The sequence below is a fragment of the Pelecanus crispus genome, chromosome 1 (genome assembly GCF_030463565.1).
Source record: "Pelecanus crispus isolate bPelCri1 chromosome 1, bPelCri1.pri, whole genome shotgun sequence".
NCBI lineage: Eukaryota > Metazoa > Chordata > Aves > Pelecaniformes > Pelecanidae > Pelecanus > Pelecanus crispus.
Genome location: NC_134643.1, coordinates 94,271,333 through 94,285,485, shown reverse-complemented (window position 1 = coordinate 94,285,485; position 14,153 = coordinate 94,271,333). Strand labels below are relative to the sequence as shown.

Here is a 14,153-nt window from a genome sequence, read left to right as displayed (position 1 = left end):
GTGGGGTGGGGTGAGAAGCAGAAAAGGCCCTGACTCTGTGTAAGCGCTGCTCAGCAGTAACTAAAACTTCCCTGTGTTATCAACACTGTTTTCAGCACAAATCCAAAACATAGCCCCATACTAGCTACTATGAAGAAAACTAACTCTATTCCAGCCAAAACCAGCACAGTCATGTACAGGTTGCTTGACACAGAGACGATGAGAGGAAACGGAGAGCAGAGTGCCACAAGGTTGGCAATTGCTATCTGCTAAGCATTTTGCAAGTGGTTGCCACCACAACTGGAGCTTCTTGTGAAGACGCTTGGAAGAAAAGTGAGTGAGATATGGCCAGGGGAGAGCGGGGAGAAGACTGAGCAGCAAGTGAAGGAGGCAGAGGAAGTCAGAGTATGTTCAAAGAGTGAAGAGCCCGTCAGCAGTGGGAGGAGAGGGTTGGGTAGAGGAAAAACATCTGCTGGTGAGTCGGGGGGAAGCAGATGCATGTAAAAGGATGGAATGAGGGGCAGTGGGAGGGCAGGGAAAGCACTGTGTCTAAACGCCCCTGCAAGGGTCACACCAGAGGTAGAAATCTTTACTTTAGGGGTTGCAAATCACAATTACATTGGCTGGATTAGGAGGCATGCCACTGTAAACAGAAGTGGTTTACCCAAAGAGCAAACCTCTCTGCTAAGAGGTTATCTAGAGAACTATGGAGACATTAATTTAGGAGGCAATTGTTAACCTTGGCAGCTGCCTTACCCAGTCTCCCCAGCAAGGCAGATGAAACCTGATGGATACGGGGTTCTGCAATGCTAAGGGATATTTCTTGTTTAGTTAATGTTCCTGATTTATACAATGATAACAAGAGCCCAAGGAAAGCACTGCTCTGCCATTCTATCTCTATAGGTCAGGAGTTTAAGGTTTTAGTATCGCCATCTATTTTTTTTAAGCATTGAAATACCCAGGCTGGACACCGTATATCTTTCCCACTAGCTGGCATTCTGCAGCAACAGCCTCATTTGTATTCTCTCTTTTACTTGAGCAAAGAAAACCACTCTGCATTGCCACAACTAAGTACTTCCCCACTGCGATACAGAGATTGCCAAACAGTCACACTAAATTCAACATGTCCCTGCTAATATATTTTATTCATACTGATGGTCTGCTTTGCAGTGTGTTCCCAAAGACTTGCTTTAAAATTTAAGCTCCAGACTTCCAACAAAATATATAAAGCAAAATAAAGTGAGTATCTTTTTCTATGTAGCTTTATAACGGAGTTGCCTCTCCTTCAAGGCTGATCTATCACAGATTTCAGGCTGGGGTTTTTTCCCCACACAGGGCTCGAGTGTCTTCCCATACAAAGGAGAAATTTGTGACTTCTTAAAGTGTTATTGTCTATAAAGTCCTGCTCCTTTTCCAGTTAAAAATTAATTTTGGGCTGTGAAGTTTTGGACTGGATGATCCCACAAAGTGAGGCTTCCTCCAAGATCAAGTTCATGAGTGGACCCCACCAGGACATGCAAAGTCCCTGACACCAAACCAACCCTTTGAGCACTGTATTTCTGTCTTGAGGAGCAGGAGTGTTCATATCTGTTGGGGATTAAAGTCTCACTGGGCCCTCTTGGTTGGATCTTTACACAGTAGCCTTTTCCTCACACTCTGATTTTGTTTGTGAAAGGAAATCCAGCTAAACCCGTGAAGTAACTTCAAGCAAGGTGTGGCAGGGAATCTGACAGCTTTGTGAGCCAGAGCCTTTTTTTGTAGGGCTCTCCTTTGCTGTCAGCAAGTCCAGGGTTTCACCCATGGGTCTGGGCAGAACTTACAGGAGCATCCTCCAGGTACAATAAAGGCTGTGTAACATTTGGCACTCTGACACACATTGGATACTCCTGGGGCTGGGAAGTGTCTGGGCTAAACTAGACTCTTTCCACAGCCCACAGGGAAAGACATGATCTCCAGGGGATGGCTCACAGCCTCTCAGACATGTCTCAGGGTAGGAGGACTCACCATCCGGAGCTTCCTCCATTGTGTCAGAGAGATGCAGGCAGAGTTCACAGCAGGCATTGCTACTTTTCCGATAGAATGAACGAGGCAGATCTATACTTTCTTTTGTGGACAGAGCAAAACACCTGGGGAGAAATGGGGAAAAAAGAAACGACAGCTGCTGGTGGTGATCCGTGTCAGGAGCAACAGGCCAGAAAAGATGCCACTGCTTACCCTGTGTGAGACATTTTCTGCAACACTTGAGTTTCCTCTCACTGGCTCTTACTGCAACCACTTTTTGAATTTTAACTGGTGTCAGTATGAGACCATCCTTGGTGCCACATACACTCCCTATGGTCATGAGGTTGAGCACTGCTCCATGAGTGACAGTGCAGTCCAGGGATGCCAAGACTGGGCTGCTCTGCAGGGGAAGGCGAGCTGGGAGCCAAACAAGGTGTTCAGGGCAGGTCCAGTGGCAATAACCATGATCAGCCACAGTCCAGTGATGTCCAGGCAAGGCCAAAGTGACAAGGAAGGTCTCAGGTCAAGCTGGGAACCTGAGTCACCGTGGTCCAAGGCTAGACGCAACACACATTCGAGACAGCTCAGGCGAGACCTAAGGCCAAGGGACCGAGCTTCAACACCGCCCCTGGAGTAGTGGGTGATGGAGGGTCCAGAGGAGGCTGTTCGGGGCAATGGCAGCTTGCTGGTGACAGCCATCGCAAGGAGAAGCCTAGGAATAAAGTCACCCCTTGGCTGGTTAAGCACTTCTAACACTTAGCCAATAACAGGACTTACCCTCAGACATCCAGCTTTTTAATTCCCACCATACTTTATTCTAAGATCTCTTCCTCTCCCACTCTTCGATGTTATGTGACTATTAATAGCCTCTCCTACAAGGAGCTGGAAGCAGAGGGAGAGCTAAGAAAATTAATTATATTATGAAATGCTACAATCGATGCCCTGCAAAGGAGTGGAGAAGAGATGCTCACCGCCAGCTTCTCCTTCTCCCACCAGAGCTTCCCAGGCGGCACCAGCTCCCCGGCTTGGGCGCTTGGCCACAGCTATAATTCAGTGTGAGTCAAAAATTTTATTTCAGCAGGAAAAGCTGAAACAGCAGAGGGCTTCTTGTCACTGTCTCTGGACAAGCCCAGGAGAGGCAGAAATGGTTTGTTTAATGCTGTCTCTCATTATTCCTGGCACTTTATGACTCATTAAATGTCCTAGTTTTGTAACTAGCTCCTGCTGAGCTCAACATTTGATACACATTTATGGGTGGCCTGTTGGCTGTAATAACAATTGAACTATTCATAATTCCCCTAACCATGTTAACTCCTTCCTTTGCGTGCCAGGTTTCCTTTCAACAACTGTAAGACAAAGATACCGGGGACTTCAGTTCTTAACACAGAATGAATACATTTATCTGGACAATTTATTAGCATAGCTATATGCTGCAATTAGACACACTTGTCCTGAGCCTAGATAAACTATGCTGTGCCCTAACACCTTTTACTGGACTCCCCTTCTGTATCTACTATGCTTTTAACCACGTATGTATCCATGCAGATGGATGCCTGATACCGATTCCCCTCAGAAGGTCAGCAGCACACACATCAGTATCCATTCACTTGTATGGAATGGGAACAGGAGCCAAAAGACCCTTCTTGCCCATTACAGGTGGGAGTTAGAAGTAAGGGACCTCTGTTCGAGAACCTTCTTGTGATATGAGTGATCTTGTCAGCTTCTGCCCTGTTTTCCAGCTTGCTTTCTTTGCAAAAGGTCAGCAAGAATTCAGAACAGAGCCCAGCAACATGTTGACCCAACCTGACAACTGATGCAAACAGGCCAACTGCAAGCACTCAGCACAGGTTTGACAGACACAAGTATTTTTCGAGATGACAGCACATTTAACCTGTCTCTTCTGAAAGTGTCATGCACAATCACCTTGGAGACAGGTAGACAGGTCTGTGATTTAGGTTAATTTTCCTTTCATTCACTTGAAGCACAGAGTCACTTAGCCTGGCCACTCTGAAAAAATGTGACTTTGTGTCTACAGTCAAACAAATTCAGTTTGTGTATATTTTGGAGCATGACTGAAAAGTCACCAACAAAATCACACAGGTCCAAAAGAAAGGTCAGTATCTTGGGTTACTTTACACTCAAGCTGGACATTATTTGCATCTTCAACCAAAGAGTCTGACATAGAAGCGTGCCTGATTTCAGACTTCTGATTTGGAGGAGAACGCTCTCAGAAATTAAGCTGTGTGTAGGACAGTATTCAAGATGGCCTTGTACTGGGTCTGGCTGGGTTGGAGTTAACTTTCTTCACAGCAACCCCTATGGTGCTATGCCTTGCATCAATGGCTAAAATAGCGTTGGTAACACAAACCGATGGTTTGGCTATTGCTGAGCAGTGCTTGCATGGCGTCAAGGCTTTCTCTGCAACAACACCCCACCACTGCCACCAAGCTCAAAGGTCAGTAGGCTGGCAAGAGGTTGGGAGGGGACATAGAGGGGACAGCTGACTCAACCAAAGGGATATCCTATACCATATGACGTCATGCTCAGCAATAAAAGCTGAGGGAAGGGAGGATGATGGACGGACATTCATGGTTATGTCATTTGTCTTCCCAAAAAACCATTACATGTATTGACGTCCTGCTTCCCAGGACATGGCTGGATATCTGCCTGCTGATGGGAAGTAGTGAATGAATTTCTCTTTTTGCTTTGCTTCTGTGTGCAGCTTTTGCTTTTCTTCTTTATCTCAGCTCATGAGCTTTTCCATCTCATTTTCTCCCCCAGTCCTGTTGAGAAGGGAGAGTGAGAGAGCGGCTGGGTGGGCATCTGGCGGCCAATCAAGGTCAACCCACCACAGGGTTCCAGACAAAGATTAATTTTCTTGACTGGTTCTCTCCATTTTGGTTACTGCTGATCACAAAGAACACAGATAACATGAACTTCAAAAGCATTTTCATATGAGAATTTTCAATTTGATTCAATACTGCCAACCTCAAATATTCAATAGTAAACACTCCTGATTAAAAAGGAAAAAAACTACTTGGGGTTTTACATTTGAAGTCTTGGCATTTGAGCCCCCAGGATGTGGTATTATGACCAGCATATTCTAGTTCAAGCCTGCGTTGCCCTACTAAGAGTGGCCCCACTCTCACTAGTGCCTGTTTAATATTCCTGCTGCTTGTCTTAGGTCAACACTAGCAGTCAGGAGGAGAGCCAAACGAGCTTTATGATCTAGCTGGCAAAAACAGCAACAAGAAGGGTCTCGTTCATTCTTGCAAAATCTTTTGTTTCAAAGGTGGTTTGCAGTAGCAGCCAGGCTGTGTTCAGAGGCTGCCATTGGGTGGCCCAGAAGGAGCAGATGATGCGGGAGGTCTGCACAGGAGTCCAGTTTGTCACCGCAGCACTTCTCACTGTGTGCAGCAGTTCCTGTCAGCAGGAAAAGAAACAATCACTGACTTCAATCAAGTGCTTTGACTGCAGTATTTCTGTCTTTGTCCTACAGTGTTTTATGCAAGGTTTAGACACTTACTATTGGTGTCTTGGGCTTTTGCTGAAGGATAACATTTTAAAGTTAGAGAGATGGCTGTTATGAAACGAAGAAAATGCACAAAATCACCTCTGGAGGAGTGAAAACAAAAAAATTGCAATGCACAGGCTTGAGTGTCAGAGAATATGCTTCTCTGGAAGGGATTTAGTTATTTTCTTACCCCATGAAACAAGTGACATCTCTCAGAAAAGACTCCCTGTGGGGAACTTGATCCTTTGGGAGGGAGGATGAGTTAGTGATTAGAGATGAAATGCAAAGGTGTTTTCAGCATAGCGGCTGCTTGCTCGATTTTCTAATACAGTACATTATGTTGTTAATTGAAATGTAGATTTGCACCTTCTGTTTTTCTCCCAGTAGAATTAATTTCAGCACTGTTTGCATGCCAAGCATGCACACTCACAGCTGTGAGCTCCGGGGAGTGGGAGAAGGCACAGCTTGGACCTGCACAGATAAGATCGCAAAGAGTCTGCAACAGGGCTGGGAGCTGAACCCGCTGCCTTTGCCAAGTGACTTCACCACAAGACCATCTTTGCTCCTGCCCACAGGAACTGTCCCACACCATTACAGACAGACCTCAGAAGCCAACAGATCAGGGGAAAAGCAGCTGGCTATTTTGAAATCCTTTGGGAGATCCACAGGGCTAGGAGTTTTCTGTTCCACTCCGTGATGCAGCAAAGAGGGGAAAACCAGCCACAATTTCCCACAGAGAAGCTATCCCTTCCCAGTACGTTCATCCAACCTGCACCCCCGTTCCTGCCAGGAATCTCTCCGTTTCAAGGCTGCATGTGTCATTTATTAAGAAATAAGAGAGAACAGGGAAGACCAGCTGTTAAAGAAGCAGGCTGTACATGGGCAGGGAAACATAGTGCTAAGTGTTTGGGAACCCTCGGAGATGAAAGTACCACAGGGGTGCCACATGGCAGTGCTGCTGGTATACGCACCGTGCTGCTAACGTAACTCTCCACACGCCAGTTACAGAGAGAGACAATCGCGGAGCTGGAGAAACAGAGCTTACTAAATCCGATGGTCATGAAACAGGAAAGTAGAGGGAGTAAATTGTTCCATGCAATAGGAGCCACTGTCCCAAGCTGAAAGCCCTGGGGAAACAAAGCAGCAGGGCGTGTAAGAAGTACTGCCTTGGGACCTGACTGCGAATGAAGCAGCTGAAGTTTTCACTTGGATTTGCAGCCGCGTGTTTGTGAAGAAAATGAGGGTGGGAAAGCTGGAGAAACGCCAACAGAGAGTTTCTGAGAGGACTGCAGGCTTGTACTTGAGAGAGGAAAAAGTACCTCCTGCTGTGCTGGTGTGCTCAAGGTACACAAACTGCAGGAATATCCAACTCGTGTTTCATCCTGCTGGAAGCAAGTTGTAAAGCCCCAGCTCCTAATTAGCTGCTCAGACCAAGAGGAGATCATCTATTTTCCACGTGTCTAGGTAAAAGAAAAGTGGAATCATAAGAAGTGAGGCAGTGCTTCTGTTCTATTATTGCGGTACCAAAGCACAGCATCTTAAATAAAGTCAGCAATACTATTTTGTATGTGCTTAGGAGCAAACTGTAATCCCTCATCCAACATTACGTGAGTCTGTCGAGTTACCCCTGTGTAAATGAGGCTATAACTATATATACACAGCCATTAACTTACTTGGTTCCAACCAGCATAACTGCTACCATCGCTTTGTATACCAAAAGGAGAAAAAACAGCAGAAAGCTTGTTTACTGGCAAGTTAGTTTCCAGAAAGACAATTTGCATATATTTTTTACATCTCTGGAGAGCAAAGGTTTTAATACCCACAAGACAGAAACTTCCTGAAGTCAAAACCTTCAGGCCCGACCTTGCTTTCTTTGCCTTGTGTTAATCAGCAGAGGGTGATTTGTGAACCTGTCAATAAAGTTTATCAGGGCAGTGAGTCACCGCACGATAATCCTGAAGGTTATCTGGTGGTTTATCTGACTGGCCCGACCTTGGTTAAAGAATCAAAGAGACGATTTGAAGTTGAAAATCAATGACAGCAGGATTTTGCAACTTCCAGCCTGCCCGCGATACATCGCTTACGTAATATTGAATATTTTGTTTAAACGTGCACAGCCTGGGGCTGTGAGAGAGAGCGCAGGGATGGGCGCCCCGTTATCCTCTGGGCACCCAACAAATTCAACAGCACAACATCCCTCACACCTCAGCTCTGCCCTGGAGGTCCTTTTTAGAATCATAGAATCGTTTAGGTTGGAAAAGACCTTTAAGATCATCCAGTCCAACCATTAACCTAATGCTACCAAGTCCACCACTACACCAATCAAGGGGAGAGTAATAATTAATTTCATGTTTCCTGGCTTGGTGGCTGGATTATTTTTAAATGAAAGTAAAACTAGGAATCATGAAGGTTGGAAAGGACCTCTACGATCACCAGTCCGACCACCAACCCCACGCCCCCATGCCCACTAAACCGTGTCCCAGAGTGCCACGGCTACCCGGTTTTTGAAGACCCCCAGGGATGGTGACCCCACCACCCCCCTGGGCAGCCTCTTCCATCGCTGTCTGTCCCGCGGGGGAAGGGGACAGGCCATTTAGGCTGCAGGGCCTGCTGCCAACGAGGGACCCACCACCCCCTGAGCCTGAGCACCGCCCCGGGGGTGGGGGTGGGGACACGCGCTGCTCCCGCCGGTGCCGGCGCGAGCCGGCAGGCGGCGCGGCGACGGCGCGCGCCCCCGCGGGGGCGGGGCTCCCCCGGCGGCGCGAGGCCGGCACCGCCTCCCGCGCCTGCGCCGTCGGCGCCGCGCCGGGTCTCCAAGATGGCGGCGGGGCCGCCTCCCACCGCCGCCGAGGCGTACCGGCCCAACCGCTTCGTCTCGCTGCCGGCCGAGCTCGACCCCAACACCTACGACGCGTCGCCGGAGAAGCGCCGTGCCGAAGCCGAGCGCTTGGCCATCCGCGCCCGGCTCAAGCGGCAGTACCAGCTGCAGCTCAACAACCCCAACCCACCGGCCGTCATCGTGAGTGGGGAGGGGGGCGCGGGGGGGGGTCCGCCCGCCCGCCTCGCCCGGTGTCCCGGAGCGGGGCCCGGGCCTGGCTCCGTGCGGGCGGGGCGCTGCCCTCCCCGTGACCTTGGCGCCCTTCCCGGCGTGGGCCTGGAGGCAGCCGGGGGCTTTCGAGGCCCCAGCCCCGCGGCGGGGGCAAAGGGGGCTGCGCCGAGTCGGGTGGGCGTTGCGGGGCCCCTGGGGCCTCACCGTGGTTTTGTTTCCAACCCAGGAAGACCCTGCCTTGATCCGCTGGGCCTACGCTAGGACGCAGAACGTCTACCCCACCTTCCGCCCGACACCTAAGACGTCCTTTCTAGGAGCTCTTTTTGCGATAGGGCCTATCCTCTTCTGGGCTGCTGTCTTCAAAGTTGACAGGGTAAGTCAGTTGACAGCACTGAACATCAGCGAACACCAAATTGTAAAATGTAGATCTGCCTGGAAGCTTAATTGGCGGGATCCTCTTGCACCTAAGAATGATTACTACCATTAAAGTAATGAGGGAAGGAAGGTTGATACTGGGCCTGCTATCTCAAACCCTATAACTGTTTGCAAAATCCTGCTGTGCTATGAGCCCTGTGTTGTACCCTTGGGTATGGCCAGTCAGTTTCCCTGATCAGGATCTTTTGCTCTAATAAAGCTCTCTGTAGCATTGATAGTGTAAATTAATCATAAGAGACTATTATTTTCAGCTGTTGACATGCAGTAACTGTGCTTTCTAAAATAAATAAATAGGGAGCATATGGATGACAGACCTAGCAAAGTCTCTGTGAGTTGCTTAACCATTTCTCTGATCCCATGAAGCAGATGGGGAGGAGTAGTTATGCTGATTACAGTGCCTGATCTCAGCTGGGTTTTTAAGATTTTGGAAGGTTTGTCTTGCTTCTGTTCTAACTCCTGAAATGCGGGCGTCACAATCTGAGCAACGGTAGATCATTCTGAAAATACTCGGTATATACCTAAGAAAATGCTAGGTGACTGCCAGACAGCGGCTGTTTTACTAGTGGATTTGTGGCTATCGTAAAATACTTTTGTTTTCCTCTTTTGCACAAAAGTAGGATTTTTAGGATCAAGTCATAAATTAGGAAGCACAAATATCAATTCAAATTAATAGAGTATTTGTAGGGCATGCTGTTTACTAGGATGAATTGACAATACAGGCTTTAGGAAACATGCCGAGCATATTGATATAAATATTTTTGAAACTTCAGCATCTCTGCAGTATGTTGTCATGCTGGTTTTGTTTTGTATGTAAAGCCACGCTTGGGCTTAGCCACCAAGTATGGCTTAGCACATGAGTGCTTGAAAATAAGCCTGTGTGAGCAAAATCTAGACATGTCTTTGAATATTTAAGCTGAAGTCTTTAATGTATTCTCCAGGACAACTTGTTTGCATTTATTCCCGTTCCCTTGCCAATGTTTGGGGGTTTTTCTTTGTTTTCTGGTAGTATATAAAGCACAGTAACTGTTACATGCTTTTCTCTGGGGAGTGTTTGTTGTGTGTCTGGGAAAGCAAAAGATAAATTGTCAAGTCTTAAGCAACTCTTCTGGTTTTATCCAGCAGAAGGAATCTGAGCAATATCTGCAGTGTCTGTGTACTGTAACAATACCTATCAGAAAGGTACATGACTGCAGAGTGAGATACAAATGGGCTGAAAGTGAATACAGGCACATTTAGGCAAGTTACTAAGAAGTTTCTCCATAATTAGATCTCTAAACTGGATCATTCAGCCAGAAGGAGGAGGCAGAAACTAAATGTATAAATTAACTGCGATGCAACTGGTTCAGTGAAAAATACATTACAGGAATTGGTCTCTGCTGGCCCATGAGGGTGGACCGATGTGCAGAGAGGTCAATCTGAGCATGTCTTCTGTAGGGTGGTAGGTGAAGCTAAATGGCTTATTCTTTTTTACTTTTTAACCACAACAGCTGCTACCAGAGTTTGTGCTTATATAATCATTTAGGTTGGAAAAGACCCTTAAGATCATTTGTGGTGCTATCTTCCTATAGTCCATGCTGAAATACTAGGACTGCTTTTCTCTCACCCTAGGCTGACTGAAACTTCTCTAATAGGATAATGATGAATTTTCTCTTTCTTCCACAGGATCGTAAAGAAAAGCTTATCCAAGAAGGTAAATACAAGCGACCATTCAGTGTATTTTAAGTTCCTGGAATTGCAGTGCTGTTCATGGGATATGAGTAAAATAAGATGTATTGTGTGCTGACGTTTCTCCTTCATAAGAATAAATCTTAATTGCTCATTGGTTGTCTTGCATCTTTAACAATTATGGAAAGTGCAAAAATGCAGGATCTTTATATTGAATGCAGATAGATATGGAGGGGTTGTCCTGAACTCGGCCAGTGTAGTCCTTTGGTCTACATGCAGAGGCTTCTTTTAGACTGTGGAAATTGCTGCTGTCAGAGCAGCACAGGCTGAAGTTTAAAATTAATAGCAGGCTAAAATGATAAGCAAGCACAAAGCAGTTTCCTAAAGAACTACTGCTTGCCTACTAGGTATTTCTTCCTGGTGTCGGTTTGACTGTGTAGTTTGCCCTTATTGGATAATAGACAAGTTCTGCGATACATTTTTAATAACTGTAGGAGCCTGCCTGACTGTTCTCAGTAAGTTGAGTTAATTTTTTCTTTTCCCTAATAAAATACAAGCCTAAACCGTGCATTTGTTTATTGCAGTAAACTTCTGGATAAAATTACTGTACCAGACTTGGAAGCTGAACATTGTCATGCTACATGTGACTAGCATTTCCACTAATTCTGTGATTCTTGCGAGTGGGAGACAAGAAGTAAAAAGATAATGACTTATTTTTGACACCAATTCCCTTACAGTATAGGAGAATTCCATTTCGCCCCTGCAAATGGACCATGATTAAAAAAAAAAAAAACAAACAAACAAACCACAAAGTGGAACTGAATGTTATGCCTGCAAAGATGTATTCTCTGCTTATTCCTATAAGAACCTAAGTATTTTCTGCCCGGGTCAACTGGTATAGGGCGCTCTGGAATTGTTACTGCCAAAGTGCTGAAATGCTGAGTGCAAGGAAAAGATTTTTAATTCAGACTTGAATTCTCACATGCCCGTGGGTGCCATCATGACCCAAACAACCCTCATTCTTCAGATGTTACACAGGAGCGGTTTCTTCCCAAATGTTGAGGTCAATGCCAAAAACTCAGTCTGATGCAAAAGTCGAAAACTTCCGTCTGCCTGCTGGGAAAGCAGCCTATGTTCCTGATAGTGCAGTCAGAAAGAGCAGCTCTGCTAAGTCCCTTTCCTGCATGATTAGGATGTAAGTATGGGCCATTTGCAGTCCCCCTTCATCAGAGTGAGTTGATGAGCTTTTTTACAGAATCACGGAGTGGCTGAGGTTGGAAGGGAGGTCTGGAGAGCATCTGGTTAAACCCCCTGCTCAAGCAGGGGCACCTTGAGCAGGCTGCCCAGGACCATATCCAGACAGCTTTTGCTGAGTATCTCCAAGGATGGAGATTCCACAACCTCTCTGGGCAACCTGTGCCAGTGCTCAGTTGCTTTCACAGGAAAACTCTTTCCTGATTATTTTTTTAAAGATGTCTTTTTTTTTTTTTTAAAAGGAAAAAAAAGTGTTTCCTGTTGTAGCTCTTCCCTTTCTTGTCTGGGTCATGAAATGTTCAGGCAGTGGGGGCTTGGCACTAAGGCTGTGCAGCAGATGTGCAAGGCTGTGGCCTGCTTTTGTGATCCCATACATGCTCTCAACAACTCCCTTGCACCTGTCTCTGCAGCCTGTTCTTCTGCTAGCTTAACTAAAGCAAAGCCAGATTATTCTCTCTGCAGAACAGCTTCTAAAAGACTGTCACAAATGGTATTACAAGACACAGCTGCGGGTCAGTGCAGAGAGGCATCAATGCATGGAGAAAGTGGTAGTTAGGGAAAGAAATAATTGCTTGTCTGAGCATGCTAAATTAACTATCTTCTTGCTGCCACAAACTAATTTGATCTCCCAGGACCCATTTCCTCAGCTAATTGGAACTTGAGTTGCCACACACGTAAATTGTACCTTGCAGCTGTATTTGTTTCAGGCCAGTTGAGCAAATGGTTCGGGATGGGTTGTGAATGAGCGCAGTGCCTCCAGTCTTTTAGGCCAGCCTTGGGCTGATGCTCACGGCACCTGCCACAGCCCTTTCCTTTGCAGATGAGAGTGTCTGATGCTACGTCCCTGCACATTTGAGCATGGTGCTTGGGGAAAGGCTGCCCTACTTTTCTCTCTCATTATTTGCAGAACTCTCCAAGCTGTTTTCTTGCAAGGAATGAACGTACTGTGCTACTACAGGTGGGGTTGGTGGGTTTTAGGCAGTGGTGCTGGGTGTGTAGAGGAAGGAAAGGGGAGTTTCCCTTCAGAAATGTAGGGTGAAGACAGGAGAGCGAGTGTGCCCTGTGGAATTTTACCCTTGACTGATGTGTTACCACCCATGTCTGCTTCAGTGATGAGTCTATAGCAAGAGAAACTCAAGCCTGCAGGTCACTGGATGATAATTTAGGTCCCAAACAGAAAACAAGCTTTTCTCCTCTGCCTGTGAAACATTTAGACCTCATTTATCCCTGGATCAGTCTGATTAAATCAGCTTGTCTGGCAAATTGATTCTCCTGAACGTCCTTTTCTGAGCTGGCTGTTTTAGAGTAAACATCTCCCTGCAGATTTTATAATGTAATACTTTGCTCAAAGCTGTTGCTTTTTTTTCCCCCAAGGATCTGGTGCAGATCCAAAACCGATGATGGATGTAAGCGACTGAAGCTAGGTGTTGCAGCTTTGCATTTCCTTCTGTTTTGGAAAATCGAGGATTGCTTCTCTTGGGAAGTAAGAAACATGGGTCCCAATGGCACCAAACCACTAACTGTTTCATGTGGGTGCGTGCTAAAGCACAGGCCTGAGGTTTGGGGTTGGGCTGTGCTCCTGGTTCCCTGCCTACTTGGGGCTTCACTTTCTGCCTCTACCATGTGGAACTCGCCACCCGGGGGTGAGGCTTGCATGCTCCAATGAATTTTGAGGTCCATGATGTTGTCTGCACCTGAGCTTTCTTCCAAGTACCTTCCCAGGAACAAATGCCTGGACTGGCCAGACAAGCCCTTTCGCATTTGCTATGCTGCAAATTAGCACTTAACTAGGGAAAGAATTTGTCAAGTGCTGACAAACAAGTCCGTGTTGAAGGATGGCCAGAGTATGGGGTTGGAAAGAAAACTTTACCTCACTTAGCAATGAAGCATTTTGGATTCTCCAAACTTTCCTAATCTGCAGTCTAATTCTCTGACAAGTCTTTCCTTGGCAACCCTCCACAGAGCAGCAGGTTGAAATGGCCTGCTCTAATGGGAGGCTTAGGTCTGCTAGAGCGTTCAGCTCTGTTTGGAAAGCTCTTCCCCTACAGACAGCGTAAAATGCTTCACTGATCCCTAGTTTCTCCCTGTGAAAGGTGTACTGGGTCATATTTTCAGGAGGCCCTGTGAATGGGGACTGGTTGTTACCTCGTATCCTCACCAGGTACAGCATTCACACCAACTACACAGTGAGAGCCACGCAAGTACTTCAGCTTCAGTGTGTCACGAGGAAAGCTTTAATGGGATACCTGAAAGTTA

The 14,153-nt window shown here is 46.6% G+C and overlaps 1 protein-coding gene across 1 annotated transcript; it reads left to right on the top strand.

Moving 5' to 3' along the window:
- Nucleotides 1–8,312: 8,312 nt before the first annotated feature.
- Nucleotides 8,313–10,797, top strand: NDUFB4 (NADH:ubiquinone oxidoreductase subunit B4). The gene is made up of 3 exons (XM_075726200.1): nt 8,313–8,513; nt 8,770–8,916; nt 10,641–10,797. The coding sequence occupies exons 1-3, from the start codon at nt 8,313–8,315 to the stop codon at nt 10,698–10,700; spliced, it is 408 nt and encodes a 135-aa protein (XP_075582315.1). The 3' UTR covers nt 10,701–10,797.
- The last annotated feature ends 3,356 nt before the right edge of the window (nt 10,798–14,153 follow it).